We start from the raw sequence: 15,954 nt of genomic DNA, 5'->3' as shown, positions 1-15,954 counted from the left end.
GTGTGTGTCTGTCTGTCATAGCTCCAACACCAGGAAACCTAGAGACCTTCAACTTTCCATGCATACTAAGGGGATCCTATGGGTTTGTCATTTGCTTATGTTTTGGAACAATAAACCTTTGCTTAATGGTCTTAGGCTGCGTCCTCGCTAGTTTACTTATTACAATATTAATCCTCACGTCCCCACTCATACGGCGCGCAGGCACGTAATCTCTCCCAAGCTTGGTGCTTGGGGAGACAGTTGAATTTGATTTTGGAGTACAGAGCAGGGTCACATGACTCTGCTCTGACCAATGGGGAGAGGGAGGCCGTATAGGCTGAGCAGAGAGAGGTGGAAGGGGGTTGGAGCAGAGAGAGGTGGCAGCACAGGCTCCAGTTACAAAGTCTTTTATTGACGAGACTCTGCCCGGGGTCACTAAGGTATTGTAGGTAGAACCAAGTCTATATTATAGGGTGAGTGAAGCAGGGGGCATTTACCAAAAACAAGTTACTTTGAAGTTACTAACTGTAAGACCCAGTATTGTATTGTGATGCAACACAGACACACACACACAGACAGACACACACACACAGCCCCGATCCAGCCAATGACACGCCCCCTCCCTTAATAGGCACACACCCCCGCTCCTGCTCTAATATTATGCAGGACAGCCAAGCGCTCATGCTTGGAGAGTTGGTGACGTCACCGCTTTCAAGCATGAGCGAGGTCAGCGGCATCGTGGCCGCAGCCTTAGGCTAAGTCCATAGTGAATTTAGCCGTGCGGAGGCACGCTGAGGCTGAGGGAAAGCGGGTGCTTTCCCTGGCCTTAGACCGCGCGCCATCCGGGGGCGTGTCAGGGGGGGGCCTGTGATGTCATGGAACCGCTCACGTGACCGGCCCTGCGCTCCGGCGAGCGCAGAAATGAAAATTTTCTTAAGACACACGCTTCCGCGCGCTTGCGGAAGCGTGAGCGAGCCCCTGCTAAAGCCGCTCTCATTATGGCTGCAGGGGCTCACTGCCGAGCAGCAGCGCGCCTCAGCACGGGTCAGCGCCTAAGTGCTGACCATGCCCGAGGCCTTAGAAATAACACAATATTGTGATATCTTTTCCCCCCCACGTTAACTGATATAATATTAAAGTTCTTTAAAATTCCAAGTAGTTTTTGTAAGTTCTCTTCCTTTGTTTTAACAATTATACTGTTGTAACCTTGGCCCAGAATACTTGGAGACTTAGAAATTAAACCTGCACCAAACATTCATGTAACACTGTCCCCCCGCCCCCCCTTTTGGAGATCCACTGCTGTTACTAATGTGTGTGGTGCGGTACCTGTTAGGCTCCAGGAAATACTGAGTCATCTGCATAATGGTATTGAGACCAGGACAGGCTTATGGTGATATCTGAGTTTCTTGTTGGTACTTCAGCGCCTCCAGTTGTGATGGGCTCCCGGGCTGCAGGACATCAGCTCCCACCACAACACCTCTTACCCCTCCTGCCCAGGAACTGACACCGAAGCAGAAGTATATTGAACAGGGTTTATTATGCATCACTGCAGCTCTTCATTGCAGCAGAATGGAATCTCTGAAGTCCCAGACGTCTGGAGGGTGCATACCCCAGAAGTACGGGGCAATGAGTCTTGATGGTCCCCAGGCCTGAGCCTGGGATGGGCATGCTTTCCCCCGATGGGGAAGACTTACAGCCCTTGTGCTCGCTTCTCCTGCCAGCACAAGACTGACTAAGGGCCTTATGCAGAGAGGAACGTTATTTAATGTGAAAACGGCAAGAAAATAGCCACAGAATTGGAGCAAGTTATGGTCGTATGCAGAAAGCTGCGTTACCTAATTTTTCTGATGAGATTCAAAATTGCCAAGTTTTTCTGGCTAGATTGAACTCACTATAATATAGGGCAGAATGGCGAGTTGCAGTGCATCTATGCTACCTGCATACCACCCTATTTTAACATGGCGAATTTACCAATCTCTCCACGTGTTTGGCAATTTTTAAAGTAAAGAAACCTGGTGTGGAGAATTTTATGAATCTCTCCATGTTCTCTGCAGGAGAAGCTTCTCTGGGAAGTATTTTCTCCAAAATATGGTGCTATTTCCCTTCTCTATCCTCTCTGCATAAGCCCCCAGATTTGATACTCCCACTTGGAAGTCTCTGGAAGGGGCGGCTCATGGACTGTACCTATCCCTCATTGGCTTACACAGGCCATGAGTCACCACCTTACTTCCTTAACTTACAAGTGGAGCATAAGGGGGGGTCACTGGCCCATAGATTAACCTGTTACTGCCCTGAACATACTAGGGGCTTACATAACAGATATTCTATGGGGGAAAGAGTGGTATTATGGGACATATCCTGTTACATACACATTTTTAGATTTAGTTTTTCAGCATTGTTTAATTCCTTAATGTTATTTTTAAATAGTTGTTATTCATTTGAAGTTGCTAGAAATATCACACAGAACAATGAAAGCTATGGTGGTCTTCTTGGACTATGTGTGTTTCATTGTAATGTTACTTCAGTAAATAGTGACTTCAACAGCTATATTAATTTTTTGTAATCAATTTTTGGGGTTTGGGGGTTAAGGTTACACCTTAAAAATCTGAGCCTTACATTCATTACTTAAATACAAAATAGCAATATTAGTTCAGTTGCGATAGTGCAGAATAAATGAGTACTTCGGTATTATGTAATACCTTTTATTTTGACTAACAATTGATGTAATAGGACAAGCTTTTGAGAGTTCTACTCTCTTCCTCAGGACAGCTTTCATTACTTTGAAGATAAAGGTGTACTTAGCTGACAGATGAATGTTAATTTGGAATGGACATCTTCAAAAAATTAAATTGACCTTTAAATAGCAAATTTTTCATGTTTATGTCAAAATCCGGTGTAGTTTTATACTGAATTGTTTAATTCTGAAGGGGAAAAAAACCTGCATTATTATAATAATATATATATTTTATATCAAATGGAAATATTACTGTATGCTCATTTGCATGTCTTGGACAGGTCTGCAACCCCGCCTTCCACCATTATCACCCAGCACTTCCACTTCAGCAAGGGATTCTGGGAATATATATGTAACGGTGTTTCTGGCCCGGCCTGACCCACCCAATCTCACATTGGCCCCTGTGGTCTAACCGGACCCCATTACAGTGTGGATATGTCATATGGTGCACCTGCTGGCTACAGGACTCCTGAGTCTCCCGCATGATGGTGTGTGGGGAGAACCCGTCAGACAGGCAGCTGAGGTAGTGTGCTGAGTCTCACCTAGTTCCAGTGCAGCGCCTCCACCTCACCAGGGTCCCTGCGTCCGCATGGGGATGATCCTGGCGAGGAACTCCTCCGTGGTGCTCCTCTCTGTACACTCATTCTTGATAGATACACGAGAGGGTTTCTGGCTGAACTCATCTTTATTGACACGGCAGGGCAACTGCCCTCCACAAGGAGTATCTTCAGCCGCTCATCTCGCCAGTGCTCCCTTTAGTTAGGTATGTCACCCAGATCAGGGATTCACTATTCCCGCAGGAATCACTGTCCTGTGCCAGGTCCCTGGACACAGCCTCCCATGGAGTTACTATAACATAACTGACACTCTGATAGAACTTTAACTCCTTCCTCAGCTCTGACAAGAGCTTTCCAGCAACACTCACAGAACTCAGAACTCAGAACTCAGAACTCAGAACTCAGAACTCAGAACTCAGAACTCAGAACTCAGAACTAACTTTGCAACACAGTGCTGTGCCTTATGTAAGCTTCTGAGGCTGACACATCTCTGACATCACTAACCATGGAGTCAGAGCATGTGACCAGTCCCAGCCATACACAGAGCACCCCACCAGGGTGTGAGGGGAAACCTCCATAATTACTGCTGGCATGCCCACACTTACCAGGCCTTACTGCCAACAGGAGAGATGACTGTAGGCATTTTACATGACCGCTACATTCTCCCCCTGGTGAATCCCATCGACCACGCTGGGACCTAAATTTGTATACCTCTTTCCAGGAAACACTGTAACGGAAAACATAATTAACATCACACAAATTTCCTCATAATACAGTACATATGAATACAGTCATCCGCCAAGCCCGCCCCGACCAGCAGCCACGAACCCGCGTAATGTCTCAGTACCCCCTTAATAATAGTGATCTGGGTCAGGTTTCCTCACTTCCCGGTTACCCATATCCAGGACCGTAACATAATAATGCCTAGGTGATCCTCTCTCTGGCACATAGGTCACCCTATGTTTGTGAACATTTCTCCCTATGCTCCACACTCGCATCAGGGTGTCTATTCTTTCTTCCGCCTTTTTACCTACAATGTCGCTCCCCCTATTGGCTAAATACAGCTCTATAGTTTCTTGGAGCCACGTTTCCCTATTGTCCTCAATTTCATCCATCAGGGGCTCCGGAACATAGGGATACTCCAACCCATGGGATTTTTTATATTTGGCTATTATAGCCCTCTCTGCCCTACTGACCCTGGTCAGATCAGCATTACCTGCCCTCCCAGGTAACACCCATGATAGGGGCTCATCAGAATCTACTGGATCTGATAGTGTGTCGGGACCCATGGGCGCTATGTCTCTACGCTCCAGCTGGAACCACCTCTCCTGTAATTCCCTGTCCCTCTGCTCGGGTGTAAACTCTCCCTCTCTCCACCAGAAATCTACCACGTCCTCCCGCCGGATGAGGAACCGAGTACGGTCCATCCATGCGGAGTACCCCTCAAATAGTGGAGCCCACCACCGGGTCTCCTTAAAGGGATTAGGCCCTGGTTCCCGATCGTCATCAAATGAAAATACCCCTGACGACCTTGTGGATCGCGGTTTGGACCACCTTGAGGACCCCGGAGCCTTTACTGCCGGTTGGGGTGCTGTATCCGCCACCCTCAATTCTCCTCCTCCCCGTGAATCACCTTCCGTAGCTCCACTGAGCTGCCTCTCCCCAGTCCGTTTTTCCTCCCCCCCCAAAGGTATGTCCACAAGTTCCAAGCTGGGCGGTGAACCCGGTGACCGTGTGATAGGGGTAGGGGCATTAGCTAGGGCATGGGGTTGGGTATAGGGGCAGGGAACGGGACCCCACGGGGTTACGACCCGCTCCTGGCTGTCCGTAGACTGGTCCAAGGATGATGTCTCACCCTCCTCAGTCCTGACATCGTCTCTCCGATTTCTGGGCAATACGAGCGGTCGGGGACCTTCCCCCAATCGCCGAAGCGTCGCTGCTTCCCTTTCCTGGGTTCCGCCGTCGCCACCGGAAGTGACGTCCTCCCCGGAACCGGAAGCGTCGCCATCTCGCGTTGGACCCCCATGCGGGATCTCTTCTCCCACGACATCCGGTTGCTCCGCCGTCGCCACCGGAAGTGATGCCGTCCCTCCACGTGCGCGTTGGGCCTGGCGCGGCCCTTCCAGCGCTTCGCCGTCTGTTGTGACCAGGTAAGAGATAGGGCTTTTTGGCTTACCCATCCGCAGGGGTGTAGGCGTCTCTCTCCCATCTCCGCCAGGTCCTGGGATGGCGGGACTCCGTCGGTCGGATCGCCGATCTGCGGGGGACGTCCGGTCACTCACCCCACGGGGCGTCGTTCTCCCCGTCTGTCTTTTCCGCTCCGTTCTTGCTACCGCCAGCTCACGGAGGTCCTCATCAGAGTAGTCCCCTCGCCCCGACCTAGGGGTCGCGGGGCGTGGTGAAAGTCTCTTTGCCCCTGTCGCGGGGTTTAATCCAGCCGCCTCAATGGCCAGTGACCCAGCCGACTTGACCGGCTCCAGTCCCCTGTCTCCGGGACTCGCGCGGTTGATCCATAGCGCGCCCGGGGACTCAGCAGAGCGCCGTGTCACATCCACCGGGGGGTCAGCAGGCTGTATTGGGACGAACGTGGGCATAGGCCACAGATACAAAGTCCCGCAATGAGGGCAACGTGCCATCGTATTCACAGCACCTCCGGGCAGCCCGCATTGTAGGCAGAGCCCGACTACCGTCTCTGTATTGGCCACCCTCACCACCAGCACCCCGCCGGGCACTGAGTAGGGCTGGGTGGAGACCATAGTGCCCACAGTGGAGGAGCAGGCCATTCTTTGTACAGGAGTCACTTCCTGTACAGGTCTCTCCTTCTCTGTGGTTCCTCGCAACTGACTGGTGGAAGTTGCTGGATCCGCCACTCCCTGCTTCGGCTCCTCCCTTCTCTGACAGAGTTGGAACCCGCCCCCAGGGGTTGCAATAATGGGCGGGTCCCACAGGGGAATATCATGCCCCTTAATTAAGGCCGCACCTCTCTCAGTCCTGGTGGGCGCGGTCTGCGTTTTCGCGCCAGTCTCCTCCCCAGAGCTGGAGTCCTTTCCCGCGGCTAGTTCCCGCCTTCTCCTTGCAGCAGCTTTTTGCACAAGGTACCTTTGCTTGCAAATCACCTCCACGGCCGGAACTACTTTTTGTAGTGGCGCCGTCTGGATATCAGTCCCTGGGCCCAGTGGGTGCATTCCCACAGGCCATAGTTGAAAGTCACTCCCCCTGGTAGAAATCAGGGGAGGGTCCCATAAACTCAACGGTTGACTCAGCACAGGGGCTGAATTAGTCACTGTCCATCCCGGCGCAGCCATAGCTTTCGCGCCATGCCCCCCTTCAGGGCGGGGCTCTGCTGTTCGCGCCATTCCCGGCCAGCTCTGTGCAAGTCCTGCAGCAGCCATTTTTTCTGTAACTGTCCCATGCGGTTTCCCTAGCAAGCGGGAACCGCCATTTTGGTTGGTTTTTGCACCCAAAAAGTCCATTCGTTCGCTCTCCTCACGGGGTTCTCCCCCAATTATAACAATTTCTTCACACTCTTCAAGGGTGGCCCCTCGCTGTCCCATACAGGATAAAAACGGGGCAGCCATAGCCTTCGCTCCGCTCCAGAGCAGCCTGGTCAATGACAACTCGGCGACAGTCTGCTCTTCAGTGGGTTGCACGCCACGGGTGCCCTCCCCATCAGCCTCTGTCCGCCATTTTACGTTCTCCGCGCCACGCGGATCCTCCACTCTCTCATAACAGTTGTCGTACATGAGGCTCCACTCTGCGGGGCAGCCACCACACCGGTACAATAAAGATTAGCTCAGATGCACCACCACATGTGTACCTTTTCTAGGTGTGACCCAGTGTTGCACTACCTCAGGCTAGGCTCACTCTCTCAGTGTCTGCTGTGACTCCTTCCTCCCAGTCTGTGCTCCCTACGGTGAGTGTCTGGAATGGCTAGGTACTCTGGCTGGCTCTGCCATGCAGTACTTGGGGCGTCTACCTGTCTTGGTCAGCCTAGCGCAGACCCTCTCCAGGACTCCTGACCAAGTTAACAGGCTGTCCCTTCTGGCATCCTACCAACTAGCACTGCCTCAAGGTGACTCGGTCAGCTATAGCCCGCTCCAGACCCCTCACTCCCTTCAGGCCCCTAGGTTGTCCCTGCGAACTGACCATATCCCGTCAGCCCCCTGACCACCCCTAGGTCCGTCCCTACGCAGCACAAAGTGGCAGCAGACACTCTCCCTGTTTCCCAGTGACCTAGCTAAAAGCCTGTCCTGTTGACGGATCTGATCTCAGCAGCTCGCCTCCAAATGTAACGGTGTTTCTGGCCCGGCCTGACCCACCCAATCTCACATTGGCCCCTGTGGTCTAACCGGACCCCATTACAGTGTGGATATGTCATATGGTGCACCTGCTGGCTACAGGACTCCTGAGTCTCCCGCATGATGGTGTGTGGGGAGAACCCGTCAGACAGGCAGCTGAGGTAGTGTGCTGAGTCTCACCTAGTTCCAGTGCAGCGCCTCCACCTCACCAGGGTCCCTGCGTCCGCATGGGGATGATCCTGGCGAGGAACTCCTCCGTGGTGCTCCTCTCTGTACACTCATTCTTGATAGATACACGAGAGGGTTTCTGGCTGAACTCATCTTTATTGACACGGCAGGGCAACTGCCCTCCACAAGGAGTATCTTCAGCTGCTCATCTCGCCAGTGCTCCCTTTAGTTAGGTATGTCACCCAGATCAGGGATTCACTATTCCCGCAGGAATCACTGTCCTGTGCCAGGTCCCTGGACACAGCCTCCCATGGAGTTACTATAACATAACTGACACTCTGATAGAACTTTAACTCCTTCCTCAGCTCTGACAAGAGCTTTCCAGCAACACTCAGAACTCAGAACTCAGAACTCAGAACTCAGAACTCAGAACTCAGAACTCAGAACTCAGAACTCAGAACTAACTTTGCAACACAGTGCTGTGCCTTATGTAAGCTTCTGAGGCTGACACATCTCTGACATCACTAACCATGGAGTCAGAGCATGTGACCAGTCCCAGCCATACACAGAGCACCCCACCAGGGTGTGAGGGGAAACCTCCATAATTACTGCTGGCATGCCCACACTTACCAGGCCTTACTGCCAACAGGAGAGATGACTGTAGGCATTTTACATGACCGCTACATATATATATATATATTCCTTTTAAAGGTGATGGCATTTTGTTCTTCAATACATTCCGCCCCAGAAAGTCACCAATTGTGCAGCAAAAAAGCATCACCCCTGGTGTGTACAAGGCTAAACTCAACAATTACTTTCAAATTGTTTATATCCAGTATCTGATTGATCTGCTGTACAATATACATATATCAATATTGCAGAGTTAAATGTGTATGTAACACCTTTACCCGCTTTAAAAATAACAGATTGAATACCATGGTTTAATTATATGCAAAGGACAAGTTTTGCAGAATACTGATGATTCTACTAGAGATTTTTTTTTTCAAGTGTGTCTAAATCACTTGTAGAAATTGATTGACTGCATGTTAATAAACATTACCTTGTACAGTATACTGGCTGATGAGTGGTTTATGTGTTCTGTTCTCTCCAGACTGAAGAAGTCCTGAAGATTGATGGAGGGCCATGCTATTCAAACAGCAGGCGTTGCTGAGACAGAAGCTCTTTGTGCTAGGTAGCCTTGCTGTTGGAAGTCTCCTATATCTAGTTGCCAGAGTTGGGAGCTTGGATAGGTAAGTACATTTAACCATACTACATGTTTGAAACCTAATGACATATTTGGCACATTTGAAAATTATCTGTACATCATTCTGAAGGTATATTTTCTGGTAAAATAATTATGAAATAAATAGCATATTCATAATCATCCATTGATAACCTTATGATTTATGACACAAACCGAAGTGTGTTCTCCTTTCCTTAATAAACTTAGTATTTCTCTCTTAGCCTAAACCCTTTAATTAATAACGTGCAGTGCTTCTGCTGATTGATTTATGTCCTCTTTGTCTATTTTTATTCCATTTGCTTTCTGATTAAAAACATGTTATGCCCAACAAAAATGCAATTTAAGCAACTCCTGTTTTTTTCCTGTACACATTGACCCCCTGTTCTCAGCCAAACACACTGTGATGTGTTTATGTATCTGAGAAATTTACGAGTGGGCAATTAATGTGCTCCAGTTGTAGTTAAGATTATGCATGAGTCTGAGTAGCTAATCAAGTTCTGAATTCCTATTGCACTTGAAAGATTGCTTCAGGGTCTGAGAGTTCTAGCCATGTTAATTACCTAGGAGTTTCTGGAGCTGTCTGAGATATTGATAGCCTTGAAAGCCATGAAAAAGCTGCTGGGAATGAAAATAAAGTGATGTATTGTTGGCACTGTTTATTGGTCGAGCAGCCAGAGAAGCTGCTTTTATGGTAGAGTGGTGGAATCGCAGATATACTATTGCTTTTTTGCAAAATAAAGACATGTTTGGGAGGGGCACAGAAAGATTTAAAAAAATGTTTTGTAATATAAGGTATAAATGAATTGACCATTATTGATGCAGATAAAAAATATCTCGCTCTTCTGCTTGGTGTCTGAGGTAACATTATCAAATCCATGACATGCTATATTAACATTCTAGTGCTGGAGAAAATATCACTGGTTATAATAAAGTGAACAATGAATTAAAAGTAGAGGGGGGAAAAGGGGTTCCATGCCTGCCGAATGAAGTTGAGCTGTTTCTAGCCTAGCACCTCTTCTTCCAATTTTCTGTGCTTTCATGCAGTATAAAACATGTCTCCCTTCCTTGCTTTGTTTTTGTCACCTTTCATCTTTCACTCTGTAGTGGACTGGAATACATTTAACTCATTCTGTGTTTCAGTGGCCACAGAATTGTCAGACTTTGGAAGTGTATTTTATATAGTCTAAAAAATCCACGTCATAGGCATCCCAAGCAATGTCAATGAGTGATGAAAAAACCCCAAGAGGAATGTATTTTTCAGTGAAGGTCCAGCAACTTTTTTGCAGTGACACAGCAGGATGAAAAACCGACCTGGCAGGAGAATACGGATTACAAATCTCTAATCCTTTTTTTATCACCATGAATTAGTGATACTTATGCAAATAGAAGACAGCAAAAAAAATAAAAAAAATAAAAGATTTAACTAAACTTACAAGTAATTTGTTGCTATATAACACTCCCAAACCTACAATACACAAAACTGTTATTTAGAGCAGCAAGCCCCCTTCCCCATCACACAGTTGTTTTGTAGACATTTTGCATCCAAAGCTGATTGCAGCTTGGAAACGGGGTTCCCGTAGATGGTTTCTGAAAGATCACCCCCCACCCCTCCCAGTTGAGGTAAATAAAATGATAAAAATAGGCAAGGTTAGGGGGCTTGTATCTAGGAATACAATTACATCACTAAAGAGGTAAAAAAAAAATCACATCACTCCATTCAGGTTCTCTGGGAAAAGAGATTAAGGGCAATCTATACTAAGTAGTCTATGCCATAGAGGACACCATGATTCATTTGAATGGGCTGTAAATTGTCTTCTGGTGCTAGAAGTTGTCTTATGGCCTAGCAATGCTTAGTAATAGGAGTCGAAATTAAAGCACATCTCGCTGCAAAACATAAATCAGCCAGTACACCAACAAACACTAACAGGATGTAGATACGCCAACAACATGTACATTGCATGTGATTTGGGTTACCATCACATAAATTGAAAGAGTGTCATTATTTTTGCACCACGGAGCACATAGCAATTATATTTATACTTTCTGTGGCAGCATCACATTTCAGAAACTTGTTAAACTGACATGTTTTCACCATCTTAAACCTGTAGGATATGTGGTTTACATTAGATAAATGGAGCAAAATGACAGTCCATATCGCAGATACATCTCATTACTTTAACTGCACTGACTTTCTCCTCCCTAAGGCCGAGACCCCGCTTCCTCAGTCAGCGCGTCCGCACTGCATGCAGGCGGCGTGCTGAGAGGCAATTGACCGCTACCTGCCGTCCATAGGGAGCGGGAGCTGGAGCGTGGTTTGAGGAGGGGGGCGTGGATTGAGCGGAGGGCTGCAGCGGGGGTCTCCCGGGCTGCAAGAGAGTGCAGCGAGCCCCCACACATGCCCTCTGCTGCTCGCTCTTCGTGCTGCTCCTCCCCCCCCAGTCAGTCCACCACTCCCCCCCACCCACACACACACACACCACACACACACACACAGCCTGCGAAACGGGCACCGGAGGGGGGGGGGGGGATGCTGCCATGCTGTACAGAGGACAGTGCAGATCAGACCTCCCTGCCGTAGCTCCAGACAGCTCCCCTCCTTGCAGCTCCGGCGGCCTGACGCGTCACAGCACACAGTCAGCCCTGTCGGAAGGCGGCATCGGGGACCAGCACACTTGGGGTAAAAAGCTGGTGGCCCGTGCGCTGCCGATCGCAGCGGGGACAACTCCTGCAATTCACACTTGCTCACTGATGTGACAAACCGCTACATTGATGCAAATTCATTAAAGACACTCCTGCCAAATGCATCAATTTAACAAAAAAGGGTGAGGAAGGAGAGAGAGGAGGTGGAGAGAGCATTTTGCCACCTCCCCCTGGCTTCCTTTAAATGCAGACCACTTCTACTCCCTGGTTGCTTGTGTACAAAAAGGAGCACACCTGAGATACCTGGGAGATGTGTGACAGTGCAGCTTCCCAGCATCTGGTTTAGTTAAATGTTATAGCTACTACCCAGAATAGCTAAGGTAATCATATTTTGAAAGTGACTAACCAGGATAAAATCCAAAGTTATTTATGAATCATCTCTCATTCACACACTTCCTCTCACTCACTCCACCCTCCTCTCTTTCCCTTCTCTATCACTTACCCCCAACTCTTCCTCCTCCTCCTTTTACCCCACTCTTCCTCCTCACCCATTCCCCTCACTCCTGCACCCCCTCACTCAATGCCCCCTCCTAGGAAACACACACACCTACCCTGCCATGAATAATACACACCTCCCCCCCAATGTACACCCCCAAAGACAAAAACATAGCCCCCCAAGACAGATACACAGCTCCCCCCAGACACACGCATAGCTCCCCCCACGACACATGCACAGCTCCCCCCAAGACACATGCACAGCAACCCCACAAGACACATGCACAGTTCCCTCCCAAGACACATGCACAGCTCCCCCCCAAGACACATGCACAGCTCCCCCCCAAGAAACACGCACAGATCCCACCAAGACACACCTGCCCCTTGAGACACCCAAGCCCCCTCAAGAACTCACACACTTTACTTTACTTTCGGGGGGAATGGGAAGGCCTCGGGTCCCATGCTGCTCCCATGGGTGGATGCGGACATTGGGCCTGCCTTCTGAGAGTGGGCCAATGTCCAGCACTGATGGTGGAGGAGGTATGCAGGAAGCCGAGCTGCATCTGGGTACTAAAACGTCTCCTATTTTTCAGTAAGGATATTGCTGCTCCAAGAGGTTTGGCGTGGCAATTTCAAAACCGGTACAAACTAGACATTTTCCTCATCCTATTGAAACACCAGAACAAGCACTGAAAAAATGGTACTGTCCCGGTCAAACCGTTACATATGGCCACCTTAAGAAAAGCAGAGGTTGTGGATTCTGATCAGTTTGGGACCGCCACCAATACCCTCTTCATCATAAGGGGCCTTAGACTTGTCAATAACTTATGGAAATATTTTATGAGGTGTGGGTTGTGACTGTAAATATACTTTGCATATCTCATTAGAATATCTCCTAGGTGTGCTCTCTTTTGAGCACGTGTCTCTCCCTTTGTCGTTTAGACTGAGGTTTTATGGGATGCACGCAGGTCTCTCCCTCCTCGTGCAGTTTGTCACTTTTTGTAGACGCGGGTTAAATGATGCAATCTGTAATACAGTATACAGCTAGTTGTAAAATGTTGTTTTGTGACTTCTGACCATGTCAAACCATGTAGTTTTGCAAGGATAAACTTGCAGCTACTAGAATATGCCCGAGAGAGTACTAAGTACTATATAAACCAGCCAAACCACAGTTTAGACAACACGTTGAGACACCTGTGCTCAAAAAGAAGCATACCTGGGTTATATTTAATTTCAATAATTTAGATTTACTTTGCATGCCTAAATTAGCATATGTCCCATGTATCTCCGGAGTGCTCCTTTTTGCGCACAGGTGTCTCTCCACGAGCTAATTGAAGCTGTGTTTTGTGGTATTTATAGCACTTAGGTTTTTAACAAAGAGCAGGCTCTCTCCCTCTCCTATCTAGATTTCAGAGCCTGGATGGAAGTAACACCACTTGTGCAAGACATACTTAACGGGAGTTATGTTATTTGAAGCTAACGTGAGGCAGTGCCAACGTCACATGTTAGCTTATGCTAATCAGACAGCTAAAAGCTATTGTTTTTGCATACAATTAGCTTTGTGGATTTGTGTTAACCTCATGGAACGTAACGTCCATTATAGATTTTGATAGCTGTAAGTTATGAGCCCTACGTTAACGGATCTGGGCCTAAGTATGTAATCACTCTATTTAATTACTCAAATTATTCAAATGCATTATCATTGTTTACTGGCTTCATAAAATTCAGGGCAATTTTTTGCTTCCATTGGTTATAAACCTTTTGGTGAATTGTATTTGTTGTTGAAGTATCTATTTTTTGTGTTGTTTATTGTTTTTAAACATTTACATCCAGTCTTTTTCTCCATTTACTGTTTTGACTGCAGGCTACCTCCAATATGTCCTATTGATGGTCGATTTGGACCGCACAGCCAGGATGCAATCACTCTCCGAGCTATGCAGTTTAAGAGGGGACTCCTACATGAATTTCGTAAAGGCAACGCCACTAAAGAGCAAATCCTTCTCCACAATTTGGTTCAGCAGCTACCAAAAGCCATTATCATAGGTGTGAGAAAAGGAGGCACCCGAGCCTTGCTGGAGATGTTGAATCTACATCCTGCAGTGGTCAAGGCATCCCAAGAAATCCATTATTTTGATAATGATGAGAACTATGCAAAAGGCATTGAGTGGTACAGAAAAAAGATGCCATTTTCCCACCCGCACCAAATCACTATTGAGAAAAGCCCTGCATACTTTATAACAGATGAGGTCCCTGAAAGGATTTATAAAATGAACTCGTCCATTAAGTTACTCATCATTGTAAGAGAACCGACAACAAGAGCTATTTCCGACTACACACAGGTGCTAGAGGGAAAGGAAAGAAAAAACAAAACCTACTATAAGTTTGAAAAAATGGCCATGGACTCTAACACCTGTGAGGTGAATACCAAGTACAAGGCAGTGAGGACCAGTATCTACACCAAGCATTTGGAGAGATGGTTGAATTATTTTCCCATTGAACAGTTTCACATTGTAGATGGGGATCGACTGATCGCAGAACCACTGCCAGAATTGCAGCTGGTGGAAGAGTTCCTCAACCTTCCCCCTAGAATAAGTCAATATAATTTATACTTTAATGCCACCAGAGGGTTTTACTGCTTGCGATTTAACATTGTCTTTAACAAGTGCCTTGCAGGTAGCAAGGGGCGCATACATCCAGAGGTTGACCCCTCTGTTATTACCAAATTGCGCAAGTTCTTTCATCCTTTCAATCAAAAGTTTTACCAGATCACTGGGAGGACATTTAACTGGCCATAAATGCAATTGTCGACAACACTACGGCCGGAAGTCATCAAACTCTGTTAAATAATGCTATGTTTTACTGCAATGTTATGGCCTAAGTCAGTGAAATTGCGGAAAAAAATGAAACCTGCAATATAACAATTGTAATAGATATGCGATATTTATCTCCACCGATGAATAGGAGTTAATTCACTTTAGCGATGGAGGGGAATCATGTCTACTTCTAACATCAGGTTATGAATGAGCTATTACAAACCCTATGGCAGAAAAAACATTAACCCCTGTGATACCTGAGGCAAACAATGTACAACACAGGCACCAAAGAGCTTAATACCTTCCTAATACTACATAACCCCTTCTTGCTTAACTTAATTGCCATGCAATGCCTGATTAACTGCTAAGGCGAGCACTGGGGCAACTCCTACCACTATCCACCTACCCTCACCTGCCAGAGGTAGCTAATAGGGCTGTAGACTAATGTAGCACAACAAATATATACCAATGTAAAAAATATATATAATAATCACATATTAAATACATTAAAATATATTACCCACACACAAGCACCGACTGATATAAGGGGAGTCATTAACCCCTCGAGTACCAGTGATGCTATCTATGCCCTCTCAATGTGTGTCTAGGTAACCACCTTGGCACTGAAGTGGTTATTGAAATAAATATAACTTCAGAGCCTAAAACAACCCCCCCCCCCCCCAAATACAAAATAATCTATGGCTCGATGGCCTATCTGTAAACTACAGCCATTCTGGCCAGGCAACAAAGGATCCTTAAACTTTATTGACACTCTCAATCTTCTGTTGCTTGAAAATTCTACAGAGTATTTCTTGAAATGTTAGTTTCTTTTTCTCTTGCAAGGTTATACATGGCCAATGAGGTTACTCCCCACTGGTGCCTAACAGTATTATGTGAGGACACAGCCCTTATATAGAGCCTAGGGCCATTGCATAATGTGTGTAACATGTGCTCTCTGCCCTTTCTCATGACGTCAGGTAGTTGGCCAAACAACGTGACCCTTACCTATATCTTATGTGAAAGCTCT

At 47.3% G+C, this 15,954-nt stretch overlaps 1 protein-coding gene across 5 annotated transcripts in view; it reads left to right on the top strand.

The window, feature by feature from the left end:
* HS3ST5 (heparan sulfate-glucosamine 3-sulfotransferase 5) overlaps nucleotides 1–15,602 on the top strand; it is a 317,283-nt gene extending 301,681 nt beyond the window's left edge. For all 5 annotated transcript variants that reach the window (XM_075597658.1, XM_075597660.1, XM_075597657.1 and 2 more), the window contains 2 exons: nucleotides 8,848–8,986; nucleotides 13,979–15,602. In XM_075597658.1, coding sequence (XP_075453773.1) covers nucleotides 8,880–8,986; nucleotides 13,979–14,909 — 1,038 coding nt within the window. In that variant the 5' untranslated portion in view covers nucleotides 8,848–8,879 and the 3' untranslated portion in view covers nucleotides 14,910–15,602. The remainder of the gene's footprint in view (nucleotides 1–8,847; nucleotides 8,987–13,978) is intronic.
* The last annotated feature ends 352 nt before the right edge of the window (nucleotides 15,603–15,954 follow it).

This window comes from Ascaphus truei, chromosome 4 (genome assembly GCF_040206685.1).
Source record: "Ascaphus truei isolate aAscTru1 chromosome 4, aAscTru1.hap1, whole genome shotgun sequence".
In the NCBI taxonomy this organism is placed as follows: domain Eukaryota; kingdom Metazoa; phylum Chordata; class Amphibia; order Anura; family Ascaphidae; genus Ascaphus; species Ascaphus truei.
Note: the sequence above shows the minus strand (reverse complement) of the source record. Positions and strands in the feature narration are given on the sequence as shown.